This window comes from Carcharhinus amblyrhynchos, chromosome 33 (assembly GCF_965287045.1).
Source record: "Carcharhinus amblyrhynchos chromosome 33, sCarAmb.v2.hapA, whole genome shotgun sequence".
Lineage (NCBI taxonomy): Eukaryota > Metazoa > Chordata > Chondrichthyes > Carcharhiniformes > Carcharhinidae > Carcharhinus > Carcharhinus amblyrhynchos.
The window spans coordinates 12,031,995-12,048,080 of NC_137356.1; the positions used below are offsets into that span (position 1 = coordinate 12,031,995).

The 16,086-nt window shown below is 51.0% G+C and overlaps 1 protein-coding gene across 1 annotated transcript in view; it reads right to left on the reverse strand.

Annotated features, from left to right (window-relative positions):
- The window catches only part of LOC145360873 (phospholipid phosphatase 3-like), a 93,875-nt gene extending 77,875 nt beyond the window's left edge, over positions 1–16,000 (reverse strand). The window contains exon 1 of the mRNA XM_080216373.1: positions 15,391–16,000. Coding sequence (XP_080072499.1) covers positions 15,391–15,562 — 172 coding nt within the window. The 5' untranslated portion in view covers positions 15,563–16,000. The remainder of the gene's footprint in view (positions 1–15,390) is intronic.
- Positions 16,001–16,086: the final 86 nt, after the last annotated feature.

Sequence of the window (16,086 nt, forward strand, 5' to 3'; positions counted from 1 at the left end):
CCAAGGGCAGGCAGGAGGGTTTAATTTAATTTGGCATCATGTTCAGCACATTGTGGGCCAAAGGGCCTGCTCATGTGCTGTACTGTACTATGTCTATGATAATCACCAAAATCTTTGCAAAGACATTCAAGTGGGGAATATTTTTCAGTTCTTTAGTCATCAAATACAACCATGTGACCCAGACGGTTTGCTGGAAGTGAGCTTATTAAGCAAGATGAGTTGAGAATTAAGAATAAATATTGAGTATTCTTCCTGTGTGTGGGGGAGGCAGAGCTTGGAAAAACCCAACCATATCAAATTGCGTAGCCAGTGTCCTTAACATGACGATTTGTGGATGTTATCCGGGGGCAGATGTTAGATCGCAGACACAGAGTGTCCCATCGCAGACGACACGTGGCCCTGCATTTCCTCTGCAACCTTCTCAGTTCTCGGGAAGCTCCTGGGGGAGTCTACACTTAAAGATGGCTGGATCCTAATGCCCAGTCATCGAGTTAACAGGATGGGAGGCTGACCCCAGCTTAAACAGTACTTTCTTAATAAACTGATTTCCATCAGCCTGTCTGAATCAGACACATTCATTCAACATCCCCCTTCACTCCTCCCAGTAACTGTTCCATAATCCCATCCTCCTTGCGCACTATTCCGCCACCCAAGCTCTGAGCCACGCATTAGAATCCCCACAGTGGAGAAGGAGGCCATTTGGCCCATTGAGTCTGCACCCAACACAATCCCCCCCAGACCCCATCCCTGTAACCCCACATATTTACCCCAGCTAATCCATCCTGACACTAGGGTCAATTCAGCACGGCCAGTGCACCTCACCTGCACATCTTTCGGACTGTGGGAGGAAACCAGAGCACCTGGGGGTAACCCACGCAGACAGTGACCCAAGGCCAGAATTGAACCCGGGTCCCTGGAGTTGTGAGGCAGCAGGGCTAACCACTGGGTCGCCCTGCCGTTGTAGGCACACAGGACGTGAAGTAATTGTGGCAGTGATCTGTCAACCGGACTACTTTTCACTGTAGCCCAATACGTGTGAAAATAATAAATTTGTCTACAGAGCAATGGTGGGCGGCATGGTGGCACAGTGGTTAGCACTGTTGCCTCACAGCGCCAGGGACCTGGGTTCAATTCCTGGCTTGGGGCACTGTTTGTGTGGAGTCGGCACATTCTCCCCATGTCTGCATGGGTTTCCTCTGGTGCTTCGGTTTTCTCCCATAATCTTAAAGACATGCTGGTTTGGTGCATTGGCCATGCTAAATTCTCCCTCAGTGTACCCGAACAGGTGCCCGAGTGTGATGACGAGGGGATTTTCATTGCAACTTCATTGTAATGTTAACGTAAGCCTACTTGTGACCCTAATAAATAAAAGACCATTCAACCCATCACATCTAGGCTAGGGCAATCTGATCGGTCCCATTCAGTACACGTAATGGCTGGGGAACTGAGGGAAGGGGGGGTTCCAAATTGTCCTTTGGAGTTGGGCCTCTCGGCAGAGAAGGTTTGAGCTTCGATCTGCCTGTAGCTGAAGCATAAACAAGGGCCACATCCAAGTAGCGATATTGAAATACTCAATGGTTAGGTCCTGGCCCTATCTGTCTGTACACTACTCGGGGGCACATGGGGACCATGTCCATTCTTGCCATTGTACGTCACCAGGTATTCATTGCCCCAGGCAGAGAACATTCCTGGGAAGATTCCTTTAGAAAAAGGAACAAAAATCAAAGCAGGACATGTTAAATCCTGCCTATTCGAAGCACAACCAATAAAGTAGCATTTTTCTCTGCAGTGGAAATTTAAGGAGCTTTTTTGGTATTTGTGCGCTGTGCTAGTTAAAATACAATGTTCCCGTGGATACACTTACTCTGACCCTGAGCTAGGGGCTCTGTGCCACTCAGTTATAGTACTCGTTGAGATCGCCAACCTTTCTTTAATCCCCATTCTCTTCCCTCTAAGTGCTAACATACAGTGAAAACTAGGTGATGGCCTGGTGGTTATTACCACTAATCCAAAAACTCAGCTAAGCAGCTGAGAGTCGACCACATTGCTGTGGTTCTGGAGTCACAAGTAGACCAGACCAGGTAAGGACGGCAGATTTCCTTCCCTAAAGGGAACCGGATGGGTTTTTCCCACAATGGTTTCACGGTCATCAGAAGATCCTTAATTCCGGATTTTTTTTTATTAAATTCAAATTCCACCATCTGCCGTGGCGGGATTCAAATCCGGGTCCCCAGAACATGAGCTGAGTTTCTGGATTCATCTGGATTCTGGATAATACCATAGGCCATCACCTTCCCATAAATATCTGGGATTACGGAGATAGGGTGGGATTGTTATCAGTGCAGGCTCGATGGACTGAATGGTCTCGGTTTGCACTGCAGGGATTCTATGATATCTGCTTCAATGTATGTGTGTGTCTGTCACAATACTACACTGCACACTGATATTAAAAAGTTGCACTTACATAGCACCTTTAACTTGGCAAACTGTCGAGAGGAGCTTCACAGGAGCGTACTCATACCCGGGTGACACCAGGCTAAAGAGGAGACATCAGGGAAGTTGTACTAAAGAGATTTACAAGAATGGTTCCATGGATAAGGGATGGCAGTTATACTGTTCAGTCGGAGAGTTTGGGGCTGATCCGTTGTGACAGAAGAGAGTAGGTCGGACAGAGGTGTTCAGAATCATGAGGGATCCGGACAAAGTGGATAGACTCATCGAGTCCCTATGTGCAAAAGGAGGCCATTCAGCCCATTGAGTCTGCACCAATCTCACCCAGGCCCTTTCTTGTAACCCTACATATTTGCTCTGCTAATCCCCTGACACTAAGAGGCAATTTAGCACGGCAAATCAACCGAACCCACACATTTTTGGACTGAGAGAGGAAACCGGCGCAAACCCGAGCAGAGCCGGGGAGAACGTGCAAACTTCACACAGGCAGCGACCCGGGGCCGGAATCGAACCTGGGACCCTAGCGCTGTGAGGCAGCAGTGCTAACCACTGTGCCTCCCACAGGGAGAAACCCTTCCCCCAAAGGATAGAGAACCAAAGGACATCGACTTGGAGTGACTGGCAAAAGAGTCACGGGGCAACATGAGGAATAAATTATATATTTTTTTAAACGCGGCGAATAGTTAGGATCTGGAATGCTTTGCTCGCAAGTGTGATGGAGGCCACTCTCAAGAGACCTAGATAGTTATGGGAAGAGACAGAAACATTGCAGGAGTACAGAGAAAAAGCATGAGAGTGGAACTGGCTAAGTTGAACTTGCAGAGAGCTAGTGCAGACGCAATGGGCCGAAAGGTCTCTTCATGTTCTGTAACCATTAGTTTATGATTCTAAGTAAAGCAAAATGATTTTAAAAAAAGCTGAAAATAGTGCAAAAATGCAGAAATGCAAGACTGATCTTGTTAATTTGACCATAGCAGAGAGCCCACAGCTAATCAGATACATCACAGACCTAGCTTCCACTGGTATCTTTAGTCTGATTCATTTCAGTAATTCTCAGTATCTGGGATATCAAGCGCAGCATTCCCGAATGCAATGATTTCAACCCATAAGGCGGGACTCTTTAAGTATGAGATCCCTGATTGAGGTTTACCTCATACTCCAAGAGGCCCACCTCACGAGCCTCGGTGAGGTCATTACGCCAGCACAAAATAATGGCGGAGGATTCTCCAATGTCGTTCGACCCTGCCAGCCAGAATTTGGCGCCCAGCCAAATCTCCATTCACAGCAGCGGGACTGGAGAATCTCAGCCGCGAGTGAGGTCGGAGAATCCCGACCAACTGCAGCCCCCATTGAGTCTGCAGATTCCCACCATCAAAAAAAACCCCAAAATTTTGACTTTGTGACTACATTCATCATCAAAAGAGGAGCAGAGATTGAAACACAGTAACCCAGTGGTGATTAGTAAACGGCATTCTAAGAAAAATGTTACACTGTGATTTTTTAAAAATATTCATTTGTGGGACTTGGGAGTCACTGGGCAACATTTATTACCCATCCCTAGTTGCCCTTGATTCCGAGGACAGTTGAGAGTCAACCACATTGCTGTGGCACTGGAGTTACCTGTGTAGACCAGACCAGGTAAGGATGGTGGATTTCCTTCCCTAGAGAACATCAGTGAACCAGATGGGTTTTTCCAACAGTGGTCATTCTTAATTCCAGATTTTTTTTTATTGAATTCATATTCCACCATCTGCCGTGGCGGGATTTGAACCCGGGTCCCCAGAAAAATATTTATAGGATCAAGGGAAACCAGTATGGGTCCCCAGAACATTAACTGAGTTTCCGGTTTAATGGTCTAGCGATGACATCACTAGGCCATGACCTCTTGTGATGTTATATCACACGATGCTGAATTACTAAGGAACGATTAGCCAACTGGGCTTACCCCGAGCGGGTAACGCCAGACTGTTTGGGCTGCACTCTTGTTCTCTCCCTCGAACACAAATCGTCCTAATTTACCTTGGAGGAGAGCAGGTAGTCCTCTTATCTTCACCTACATGGCCCCCCCGTCACTCACCGCTCCAGGGGCTCTGGGTAAAACAGATACGCGCCAAAAATATTTCTTGTTTAGGCAGAAAGGAAGAAAACCAGTTCGTTTCTGACCTGGCCTTTCCAGCTGCAGGAACAGATCATTTGCTGTGAGCTTACAGTTAACTTCAAATCCCCATGGACGTGAGTGGTTAGGGACTGCAACACAGCCCCATCTGAACAGCTAAACCTCCATGGGTATTCTGTCTAGTCAACGTGAGAGATAGAATCCCTACAGTGCAGAAGGAGGCCATTTGGCCCATTGAGTCTGTACCGATCACAACCCTACCCGGGCCCTATCGCCACAACCCCATGCATTTACCCTAGCTAGTCCCTGTGACACTAAGGGTCAATTTAGCATGGCCAATCCATTTTTGGATGCAGGTCCCTTTAAGAGAGAATCGAGAGCAGGTGGTGTTCACTGAAGCTCAGAAGTTGGGTTTTCCCCTCCCAGGTTTGCAGGGGGGGCAGTGGGGAACACATCTGTACAGTGAGAGGATCCGGAAGTGAAGAGTGGGACCGACTGAATGAGTGTATCACAATATAATCATTGTGAATCATCACAATATCTTCTGCTACCGAGTTCAGTAAATGGATGTGTCTAACTTGGGCCACTCCAGGAGCTATAGCGGGAATGGGAATTAAAACAGTAAATCTACTCAAAGATTCCAAAAACTGCAATAACATTTCTTTCCTATATCCCTACAACTCCTTACCGTACACCTTACTGTACCCCTACAGCCTCTTGCTATACTCCTTACACACTTACGACTGTGTGGCCAAATTCCCCTCCAAACCTTTTCTCAAGTTTGCCGATGACACCACCGTAGTGGGCCAGATCTCCACGAATGACGAGATGGAGTGCAGGAAAGAGATGGAGAATCTGGTGAACTGGTGCAACGACAAATAATCTCTCTCCCTCATATGTCAACAAAAGGAGATAGTCATCAACTTCAGGATGGATGGTGGAGGACATGCCGCTGTCTGTATCAACGGTGATGGTCGAGAGCTTCAAGTTTCTAGGTGTCCAGATCACAAATAACCTGTCCTGGTCCCTCACACTGACGCTATAGTTAAGAAAGCCCTCCAATGCCTTTACTTTTCCAAGAGGCTAAGTAAATTTAGCGCATTTGCTACAACTGTCAGCAATTTTTACAGATGCATTTTAAAAAGCATCTGGTTATATCACAGCTTGGTAGGGCTCCTACTCTGACCAAGGCCGCAAGAAAATACAAAGGGTTGTGAACTTAGCCCAACACATCACGCAAACCAGCTTCCCATCCATTGGCTCCATCTACACTTCCTGCTTTCTCGGAAAAGCAGTCAACATAATTAAGGACCCCACGCACCCCGGATATTCTTTCTTCTTCTGTCAGGGAAAAGATACAAAAGTCTGAGATCGCGTATACCAGCCAACTCAAAAACAGCTTCTTCCCTGCTGCCATCAGACTTTTGAACAGACCTGCCACATATTAAATTGATCTTTCTCTGCACCCTAGCTATGACTGTAACACCATATTCTGCACTCTCTCAATTCCTTTTCCCCAATGTACTCTATGAATGGTATGCTTTGTCTGCATTGCGTGTAAGAAACAATACTTTTCACTGTAACCCACTACAGGTGACAATAGTAAATCAAATCGAATCCAGTAGTCATTGAAATTCTCTGACTGGGTTACAGCCAGAATTCACCAATCTACTCCACATAAACTCTTAACAGTGATGGTTCTTAGTTAATGAGTAACGAAACCAGTCGCTTCTTCCGTACTAATTGCGGGTCAGAACTAAGTTGCTAAGTACTAAGTTGCTAAGTACTAAGTTGCTAAATACTATGCTCCATAATATCCATTGGGATCAAATCCAAATCCCAATTCCATTCCACACATATAAAAATGCCGAACTTTTAGATCTTTTGCAATGGGTGCAAATCTGGGATCTAAATTCTACAATTTACACAAGGAAATCCAGCCAGGAAAATTTCTACACCGTTCCGCTCCATATGGTGCACATCAGAACGTTACAACTGGATGCCCAGCTATGTATATGGTAGAACAGTGGTTATGTCAGTAATATGAACGGTCCAGAAAAACAATTTCAAATCCCCTCCACTGCAGCTAGGGAATGTAAATTTGATTCACTAAATTTTTGAGGTGGCACAGTGGTTAGCAAAGCTGCCTCCCAGTGCCAGGGACCCCGGTTTCATTCCGGCCTCGTGGAACTGTCTGTGTGGAGTTTGCACAATCTCTTGCATCTGTGTGGGTTTCCTCCGGGTGCTCCGGTTTCCTCCCACACTCCAAAGATGGGCTGATTAGGTGGACTGGCCATGTTAAATTGGGGGACTAGCTCGGGTAAATACGTTGGGTTTTGGGGATAGGGCCTGGGTGGAATTGTGGTTGGTTTATGCCCACTGAAGTACATTTCTGGTGCAGTTGCAAGAAATGCAACAAGTCAATTTTGGGCACAGCAGGTGGCAATGGGGCAATGACCGGGTTCTCTCCGTGATGTTGATTGTGGAATAAATATTGGGCAAGACACGTGGCATCAACTTCCCTGCCCTTCTTCAAGAATAGTGCCAGGGTCTTGTTTACATCTGGGGGCAGCACGGTGGCACAGTGGTTAGCACAGCTGCCTCATAGTGCCAGGGACCTGAGTTCAATTCCCGGCTTGGTTCACTGTGTGTGGAGTTTGCACGTTTTCCCCGTGTCTGCGTGGGTTTCCTCCAGGTGCTCCGGTTTCCTCCACAGTCCAAAAGATGTGCTGGTTAGGGTGTATTGGCCATGCTAAATTCTCCCTCTGTGCCCCCGAACAGGCACCGGAGTGTGACGACTTGGGGATTTTCACAGTAACTTCATTGCAGTGTTAATGTAAGCCTACTTGTGACACTAAATGAATAAACTTTAAACAGGAAGATGGGGCCTCAAGTGTTGAAAGGGGTACCACATCCTTGGATTATGCAGCCCACCAACCCCCATCCCCCGATACTGCAGCCCACCCCCAATACTGTACGAGAGCGTCAAGCTTCATTTCCATAGGGATTGACTTAAACCCAAAATCTTTCTGTACTCCAACTTTCTCTTAATATTTAACCGCAAGATGAGACTTGTCTTGTCAATGATAAACATCAGAGGCACCACCAAGGAGGTAACAAAAGCCACCATCCACTTCCATTTCACCCACACCACACTGACTATCCTGCGGTCTTGTGGAGTCTGTGGACTGTGTCTACGTTAAGTGTTTTAACCTGCCCTCCCTTGTTTGTTGTTTGAAAGTTCTTTAGTTGTTGTTTTGTTTGCAGCCCTGGGCTCCTCCTGACCTACAGGCACCCAGTGCAGAGCGGGGAAGGAAGGGAACCTCCTTGTGAACCTGCTCCTGCCCAAACATGCCATCCACAGGTCCTGGCAGCGGTAGCTGAGTTGGCAGTCCAACCCGACTCTCTGCCCCTCTACCGTGGCTTGATTTGTGGCTGGGTATCCCTGGAGAGGAAGCATGTTGTGCCCAGTGGTGCCATTGATGCCTTCCGTGCCTGCTGGGCACTGCAGGAGTGTGCTAAAAAGCCCTTTAATTAACTGCTTTAATGTGGCAGCACAGTGGCAAGCGCTGCTATCTCACAGCACCAGGGTCCTGAGTTCGATTCCAGCCTTTGTGTGGAGTCTGCACATTCTCCCCATGTCTATGTGGGTTTCCTCCCACAGTCCGAAAGACGTGCTGGTTAGATGCATTGACCATGCTAAATTCTCCCTCAGTCTACCTGAGTAGGGGATTTTCACAATAACTCCATTGCAGTGTTAATGTAAGCCTACTTGTGACACCAATAAATAAATAAACTTTTTTTTACTTTAATCGCCTTTGGATTTAATGTTTTAAGTTTCATTTATGCTTTATTTCGGGCAGTTCCCCTTTAATGGACTGTCCCTCTTGCTTTGCCCTTCAATTTGTTTAATTGTTTTGCCAAACATACAGAGAGTACACTGATTAAAGTAAAAGTGAAGGTTATTGCCCGCAATGTGAGTAAAGCAGTTGGACCAAACAGCAAATATTGCTACATAAGCACAGGGGGATAGGAGCAGGAGGTGAACAGACCATCAAATAAGATCATGGTTAATCTACATTAGCCTGGCTATTTTTCATTAACACAGGATACCTTGAACTTATTAACCCAGAAACGCTGGAATTCGGCAGCAGATGCATCAGCATATGGAGAAAGAAAGGTCAGATAAAATAAATATTCACCCTGAACGTCAGCCTGAACGTCTGTTGGAAGTTTATTTATTAGTGCCACAAGTGGGCGGCACGGTGGTTAGCACTGCTGCCTCACAGCGCCAAGGACCCAGGTTCGATTCCCGACCTCGGGTCACTGTCTGTGCAGAGTCTGCACCTTCTCCCTGTGTCTGCGTGGGTTTCCTCCGGGTGCTCCGGTTTCCTCCCACAGTCCAAAGATGCGCAGGTTAGGTGGATTGGCCATGCTAAATTGCTCCATAGTGTCAGGGGAACCAGCTAGGATAAGGGCATGGGGTTAAGGGGATAAGGCCTGGGTGGGATTATGGTTGGTGCAGACTTGATGGGCTGAATGGCCTCTTTCTGCACTGCAGAAATTCTATGATTCCAGGCTTACGTTAAGACTGCAATTAAATTATTATGAAAATCCCCTAGTCGCCACACTCCAGCGCCTGTTTGGGTACACGGAGGGAGAATTTAGCACGGCCAATGCACCCTAACCAGCACGTCTTTTGGACTGTGGGAAGAAACCAGAGCCCCCGGAGGAAACCCATGCAGACACGAGGAGAAGGTGCAGTCTCCGCACAGACAGTGACCCAAGCCGGGAATCGAACCCGGGTCCCTGGCGCTGAGAGGCTAACCACTGTGCCGCCCAAAAGATGTTCATGGGTTTTCTGTGTACTTGCAGCATATTTTTGCTGTTAGTTCAGATTGCATTTTTCCCTTCACTCGCTGTACGCCAGTTTCTGCTTCCATTCTCAAATCACTCCCGGATTGCCAGCAGATATTTCACATCAGGCTTTGGCAGGGGGGGTGGGGGTGCTTTAACACCACAGTGGCTTCAGTGACCCAGCTGGCCAGCAGCTGGGCGCTAATGCAATGCAGTGTTAAATAACAAATTCCACCTGCAATCCCTCGGCTGCATTGCTGGGGATGAGGCGGCAGGGCGAGGGGTGGGGGGGGGGAGGGAGAGATAGATCCAGGATCATGGGGTGACAACACCAACAACTTACATTTACGTAGCACCCTTAAATGTAGCCAACCATCCCAGAGTCACGTCGAGTGAACAAAATCCCACACTAAGTTAGCACGGATAAACTGCAAGCTTGGGTCAAAGGAGACGGGTTGAGATTTAGGGAGGGGGGTGTTTAAGGCTGATTGGTGAAAATTAGGGATGTGCAATGGAAGATTTGGATTCTAAGGAGAGGCTGGATAGGCTGGGACTTTTTTCCCTGGAGCGTAGGAGGATGAGGGGTGACCTTAGCGAGGTTTATAAAACCATGAGGGATACAGAAAAGGTGAATAGCCAAGGTCTTTTCCCCAGAGTAGGGGAATCCAAAACTAGAGGGCATGGGTTTAAGGTGAGAGGGGGAAAGATTTAAAAGGGACCTGAGGAGCACGTGTATGGAATGAGCTGCCAGAGGAGGTAATAGACACGGGTACAATTACAACATTTAAAAGACATTTGGACAGGTAGATGGATGGGAAAGGTTTAGGAGGATATTGGACCAAACGCGGGTAAAAGGGACTAGTTCAGTTTAGGAAGCCTGGTCGGTATGGACGGGTTGGGCTGAAGGGTTTGTGTCCGTGCTGGATATCTCTGTCTCTCAGTATCAGAGCTGGAGGGATGCAGAGCACTTGGAGCAGTGTATGGTGGACAATATGGAAATCGTCAGAGAAAGAACATTTTTCATGGATTATATGGAATATACACATAGAAACTGGTCACTTATCCAACCAGATCACACTGACATTTATAGAATCCTACAGAGCAGAAGGAGGCCATTTGGCCCATCAAGCCTGCACTGACAACAATCCCACCCAGGTCCTATCCCCACAACCCCATGCATTTACTCTGGCTAGTCCCCCTGACACTAAGGGACAATTTAGCATGGCCAATCCACCTAATCCTCATATCTTTGGACATTAAGGGGCAATTTACCATGGCCAATCCACCTAACCCGACGTCTTTCAGACTGTGGGAGGAAACCGAAGCACCCGGAGGAAGCCCACGGAGACATGGGGAGAAGGTGCAAACTCCACAGTTACCCAAGCCAGGAATCGAACCCGGGACCCTGGCACTGAGAAGCAGCAGTGCTAACCACTGTGCTGCCCGTTAGTTCAATTCTAGCCATTTACTCATCAGCACAAACTTCTCATGCATATATTTCCCTCTCAACTAAAGATTCATTTAATTGATTGAAGTTACATTCCCCAGCTGCTACGATGAGATTCAAAATTTTTTTTCTGGGTCATTGACCTCCCCTCAAAGACATTATAACATTTGCCTCAACAGCCCCTGTATAGCGAGTTCTGCACCACTCTCCGCATCGCCTCAGTTTAAGTTTGGTGTCACAAGTAGGCTTATATTAACACTGCAATGAAGTTACTGTGAAAATCCCCAGTCATCACACTCCAGCACCTGTTCAGGTACACAGAGGGAGAATTTAGCATGGCCAATCCACCTAACCCGCACATCTTTGGGCACTAAGGAGCAATTTAGCATGGCCAATCCACCCTCACCTACACATATTTAGAGCGTGGGAGGAAATCAGAAGACCCGGAGGAAAGCCAAGCAGACACGGGGAGAACATACGAACTCTATACAGTCACCCAAGGCTGGAATTGAACCTGAATCCCTGGTGCCTTGAGGCAGCCGTGCTAACCACTGTGTCACCAATATTTTGATCCCTCGGTAACTATTTTACATCGACAGCCTTTGCCTTGCTTTCTCCTGAAAGTGGAAACGAACTCTGCACGTCCAAAATGTGTCAGAATTTTATACAGATCATTCCTCAGACAGTAAGAGGCCCCGAGCTTTTCACCCCACCCTGATCCCCATACATATCAACCTCACAAAGCTTTCCTGCTCCTTCACCAGTGTCTCTCCATCTAATTTGTGAGTAATCAGTGCTGCCCACAATCTACCCAAGTGTAATCCAATCACAGAGTTTAACTCAACTTTTCAATTCAATCCTTTCAGAAATAAAGCCCTGAGTGCGAGGTATAACTTTTATATAAAAGGGTCTGAATGAAGGACATCACAACTCAGAAATTCGCCATATCCCAACACACTTCTTTGCTTCCCAACACCAATATTCTTATTTTCCCAGAAATCTGTGACCTCCTCCTAATCTGTAGAAGGGTCACCTTGACTCAGAACATTTACTCAGTTTCTCTCTCCACAGATACTGCCAGACCTGCCGAGCTTATCCAGCATTTTCTGTTTCTTTTAAATCACATCTCATACTTCCGTGGGTCGAAATTTATCCTCCAGTTCTGAAAGTTTCATAGAATCCCTACAGTGGAGACAGAGGCCATTCAGCTCATCGAGCCTGCACCAACAACAATCCCACCCAGGCCCTATCCCGGTAACCCATGTATTTACCCTGCTAATCCCCTGACACTAAGAGGCAATTTAGCACGGCCAATCCACCTAACCTACACATCTATGGACACTAAGGGGCAATTTAGCATGGCCAATCCACCAACCTACACATCTATGGAGTGAGGGAGGAAACCAGATATCTTGGAGAAACCGACGCAGACACAGGGAGAACGCGCAAACTCCACACAGTCACCTGAGGCCAGAAGTGAACTCAGGTCCCTGGTCCTGTGAGATAGCAGTGCTAACCACTGTCACCATTCCAGCTTACGAATTTAATTTGTTGCAATCTGCTTCAGTTATTGGCACTGTTACTGACACAGTACCTTCCACACTGAGGGCTGGGGTCACCCGATTACTGACACAGTACTGTCCAAATTGGAGAGAACTGGGAATGGGAACTGGCTGGAGAGTCCTACAGAGAACCAGCATCAACCTAATGGGCTAAATGGCCTCTTGTGTGCCGCAATGACACTGTGACACATTGATAAAGGGCCTAAAGGTGAGAGAGCAGTGAGTGGAGAGGCAAGGAAAATTGGCTAGAGGGGAGACTGGTGGAGGGAAGGAGGGGAGAGTGGCAGGGGGAGAGTGATGAAGGGAGGGAGGGGAGAGTGGAGGAGGGAGGGAGAGGGAGGGAAGGGGAAAGACGAAAGGGGAGGAAGGGAGGGAAGGGGAGGGACGAAGGGGAGGAGGGGGAGGAAGGAAGGGAGGGGGAGGGGGGGAGGAAGGAAGGAAGGGAGGGGGAGGGGGGAGGAAGGAAGGAAGGGAGGGGGAGGGGGGAGGAAGGAAGGGAGGGGGAGGGGGAGGGGGGGAGGAAGGAAGGGAGGGGGAGGGGGGGAGGAAGGAAGGGAGGGGGAGGGGGGGAGGAAGGAAGGGAGGGGGAGGGGGGGAGGAAGGAAGGGAGGGGGAGGGGGGGAGGAAGGAAGGGAGGGGGAGGGGGGGAGGAAGGAAGGGAGGGGGAGGGGGAGGGGGAGGGGGGGGAAGGGAGGGGGGGGGAAGGGAGAGGGGGGGAAGGGAGGGGGAGGGGGGGGAAGGGAGGGGGAGGGGGGGGGGAAGGGAGGGGGAGGGGGGGGGGAAGGGAGGGGGAGGGGGGGGGGAAGGGAGGGGGAGGGGGAGGGGGAGGGGGGGGGAAGGGAGGGGGAGGGGGAGGGGGAGGGGGGGGGGAAGGAAGGGGGGAGGGGGGGTGGAAGGAAGGGAGGGGGGGTGGAAGGAAGGGAGGGGGAGGGGGAGGGGGGAGGAAGGAAGGGGGGACGGGGGTGGAAGGAAGGGGGGGGGACGGGGGTGGAAGGAAGGGGGGGGGACGGGGGTGGAAGGAAGGGAGGGGGAGTGGGAGGGGGGAGGAAGGAAGGGGGGAGGGGGGGTGGAAGGGAGGGGAAGGGGGGAGGGGGGAGGAAGGAAGGGGGGAGGGGGGAGGAAGGAAGGGTGGGAGGGGGGGTGGAAGGAAGGAAGGGAGGGGGAGGGGGAGGGGGGAGGGGGAGGGGGGAGGGGGGAGGGGGGAGGAAGGAAGGGGGGAGGGGGGAGGAAGGAAGGGGGGAGGGGAGGTGGAAGGAAGGGAGGGGGGGGAGGAAGGAAGGGAGGGGGGGGAGGAAGGAAGGGAGGGGGAGGGGGGGAGGGAGGGGGAGGGGGGGAGGAAGGAAGGGGGGGGAGGAAGGAAGGGAGGGGGAGGGGGGAGGAAGGAAGGGAGGGGGAGGGGGGAGGAAGGAAGGGAGGGGGAGGGGGGAGGAAGGAAGGGAGGGGGAGGGGGAAGGAAGGGAGGGGGAGGGGGGAGGAAGGAAGGGAGGGAGGGGGAGAGGGAGGGGGAGAGGGAGGGGGAGGGGGGGAGAGGGAGGGGGAGGGGGGGAGAGGGAGGGGGAGGGGGAGGGGGGGAGAGGGAGGGGGAGGGGGGGAAGGGGAGGGGGGAGGGGGAGGGGAAGGGGGAGGGGGTGGAAGGAAGGGGGGGTGGAAGGAAGGGAGGGGGGGTGGAAGGAAGGGAGGGGGGGTGGAAGAAGGGAGGGGGGTGGAAGGGAGGGGGAGAGGAAGTGGGGAGGGGGGAGTGGGGAGGGGGGAGTGGGGAGGGGGTAAAGGGGGGAAGGGAGGGGGGAAGGGAGGGGGGAAGGGAAGTGGGGAGGGGGGAGGGGGAAGGGGGGAAGGGAAGTGGGGAGGGGAGGAATGGAGGGGGGAAGGGAGGAATGGAGGGGGGAAGGGAGGGGGAGGGGGGAAGGGAGGGGGAGGGGGGGGAAGGGAGGGGGAGGGGGGGGAAGGGAGGGGGAGGGGGGAGGAAGGAAGGGGGGAGGAGGAAGGGGGGAGGAAGGGAGGGGAGGAGGGGGGGTGGAAGGAAGGGAGGGGGAGGGGGGAAGGGAGGGGGGAAGGGAGGGGGAGGGGAGGGGGAGGGGGTGGAAGGAAGGGGGTTGGAAGGAAGGGAGGGGGTGGAAGGGAGGGGGAGAGGGAAGTGGGGAGGGGGGAAAGGGAGGGGGGAAGGGAAGTGGGAAGGGAAGTGGGGAGGGGGGAGGGGGGAAGGGAGGGGTGAGGAAGGGAGGGGGAGGGAGGAGGGGGGAGGGGGAGGGAGGGGTGAGGAGGGGAGGGAGGAGGGAGGAGTGGGGGAGGAAGGGAGGGGGAGGAGGGGAGGGGGGGAGGAAGGGAGGGGGGAGGAAGGGAGGAAGGGAGGGGGAGGAAGGGGGGAGTGGCGGAGGGAGGGAGGGGGGAGTGGCGGAGGGAGGGAGGGGGGAGTGGCGGAGGGAGGGAGGGGGGAGTGGCGGAGGGAGGGAGGGGAGAGCGGCGGAGGGAGGGGAGAGTGGCGGAGGGAGTGAGGGAGGGGGAGAGTGGCAGAGGGAGGGGGAGAGTGGCAGAGGGAGTGAGGGAGGGGGAAGATTATGGACGGAGGGTAGGGGAAGATTACGGAGGGAGGGTTGGGGGGAGAGTGGAGGGAGGGTTGGGGGGAGAGTGGAGGGAGGGTGGGGGAGAGTGGAGGGGCAGAGTGGAGGAGGCTGGCGGAGAGAGCACAGTTGGATGGGATAAAGTTGCCATCAGCTTCTCAATCAGGGTCAGGAGTGGGAGAGAATCCATTGCCCCCCGCGCTGTGCTGAGCTCTGTCATTCTGGATCTGGGGAAGAATTATCTTTAGCCAATATTATTAAAACATACAAACCCCACTCAGTGACTTCCCAGCCTAGATACACAGAGAAATGCAAAGCTTGGACCTCCCTCCCAGAATGTGAACTCCCCGTTTACACTCAGCATGAGCAGAACAGACCTGAGTCCCAGTGAAATCTTACCCAGCACAATGCAGATCATATCCAGAAAGACTAACATCCTCCTGCCTCGGGGGGGTCCGCGTTCTCTGGCACCCGGGACCTCGGGTTCCGAATCGCAGGCATCCTCACTGTCCGGGATCCTCACGATGGCTACAGTGGGAGTATAACTCCCGTCCTCTTTACATTTGGACATGGTTTTTTGGGGTGGGTGTAGTGTTCTGTGGCTCGCTTGTGTCTCTTCCCTTCTCACAGGCTCCGGTGTCAACCCCTCAAGCAAGTTTATCTCCACTCCGGATCCCCGTTATTCCAAAAGAGAAACCTTCCAAAAAAAAGTTACTGTTGCTGCTCCAACTTTTGAAAACTTTCCAAAAATTCCAGGATTCCTCCCTCTTCCAAAACAAAAAAAATCCCGATTAATTCTTGAGTTACTTTCCTTTTTTAAAAAGATTTGTTTTAAGAAATCACAAAAAGTTACCAAAAACAAGAAACCAAACTAAAAGAAAATAAAAGTTTGGGAGAAAGTTTTAAAACCAGGAAACAAAACAAATAGAAAAGTTTCCGAACTCAGTGCAAGTCCTGGTTTAACTCTGCACACAGTTTCCCCGTCCCTGTGTGTGTGTGTGTGTCTCCCTCTCTCTCTCTCTCACTCTGTCCTGTGGTCAGCGAGAACCACATTACCTGGTAACAGAAAGGCGGAATCTTCCTGTACCAAAATCC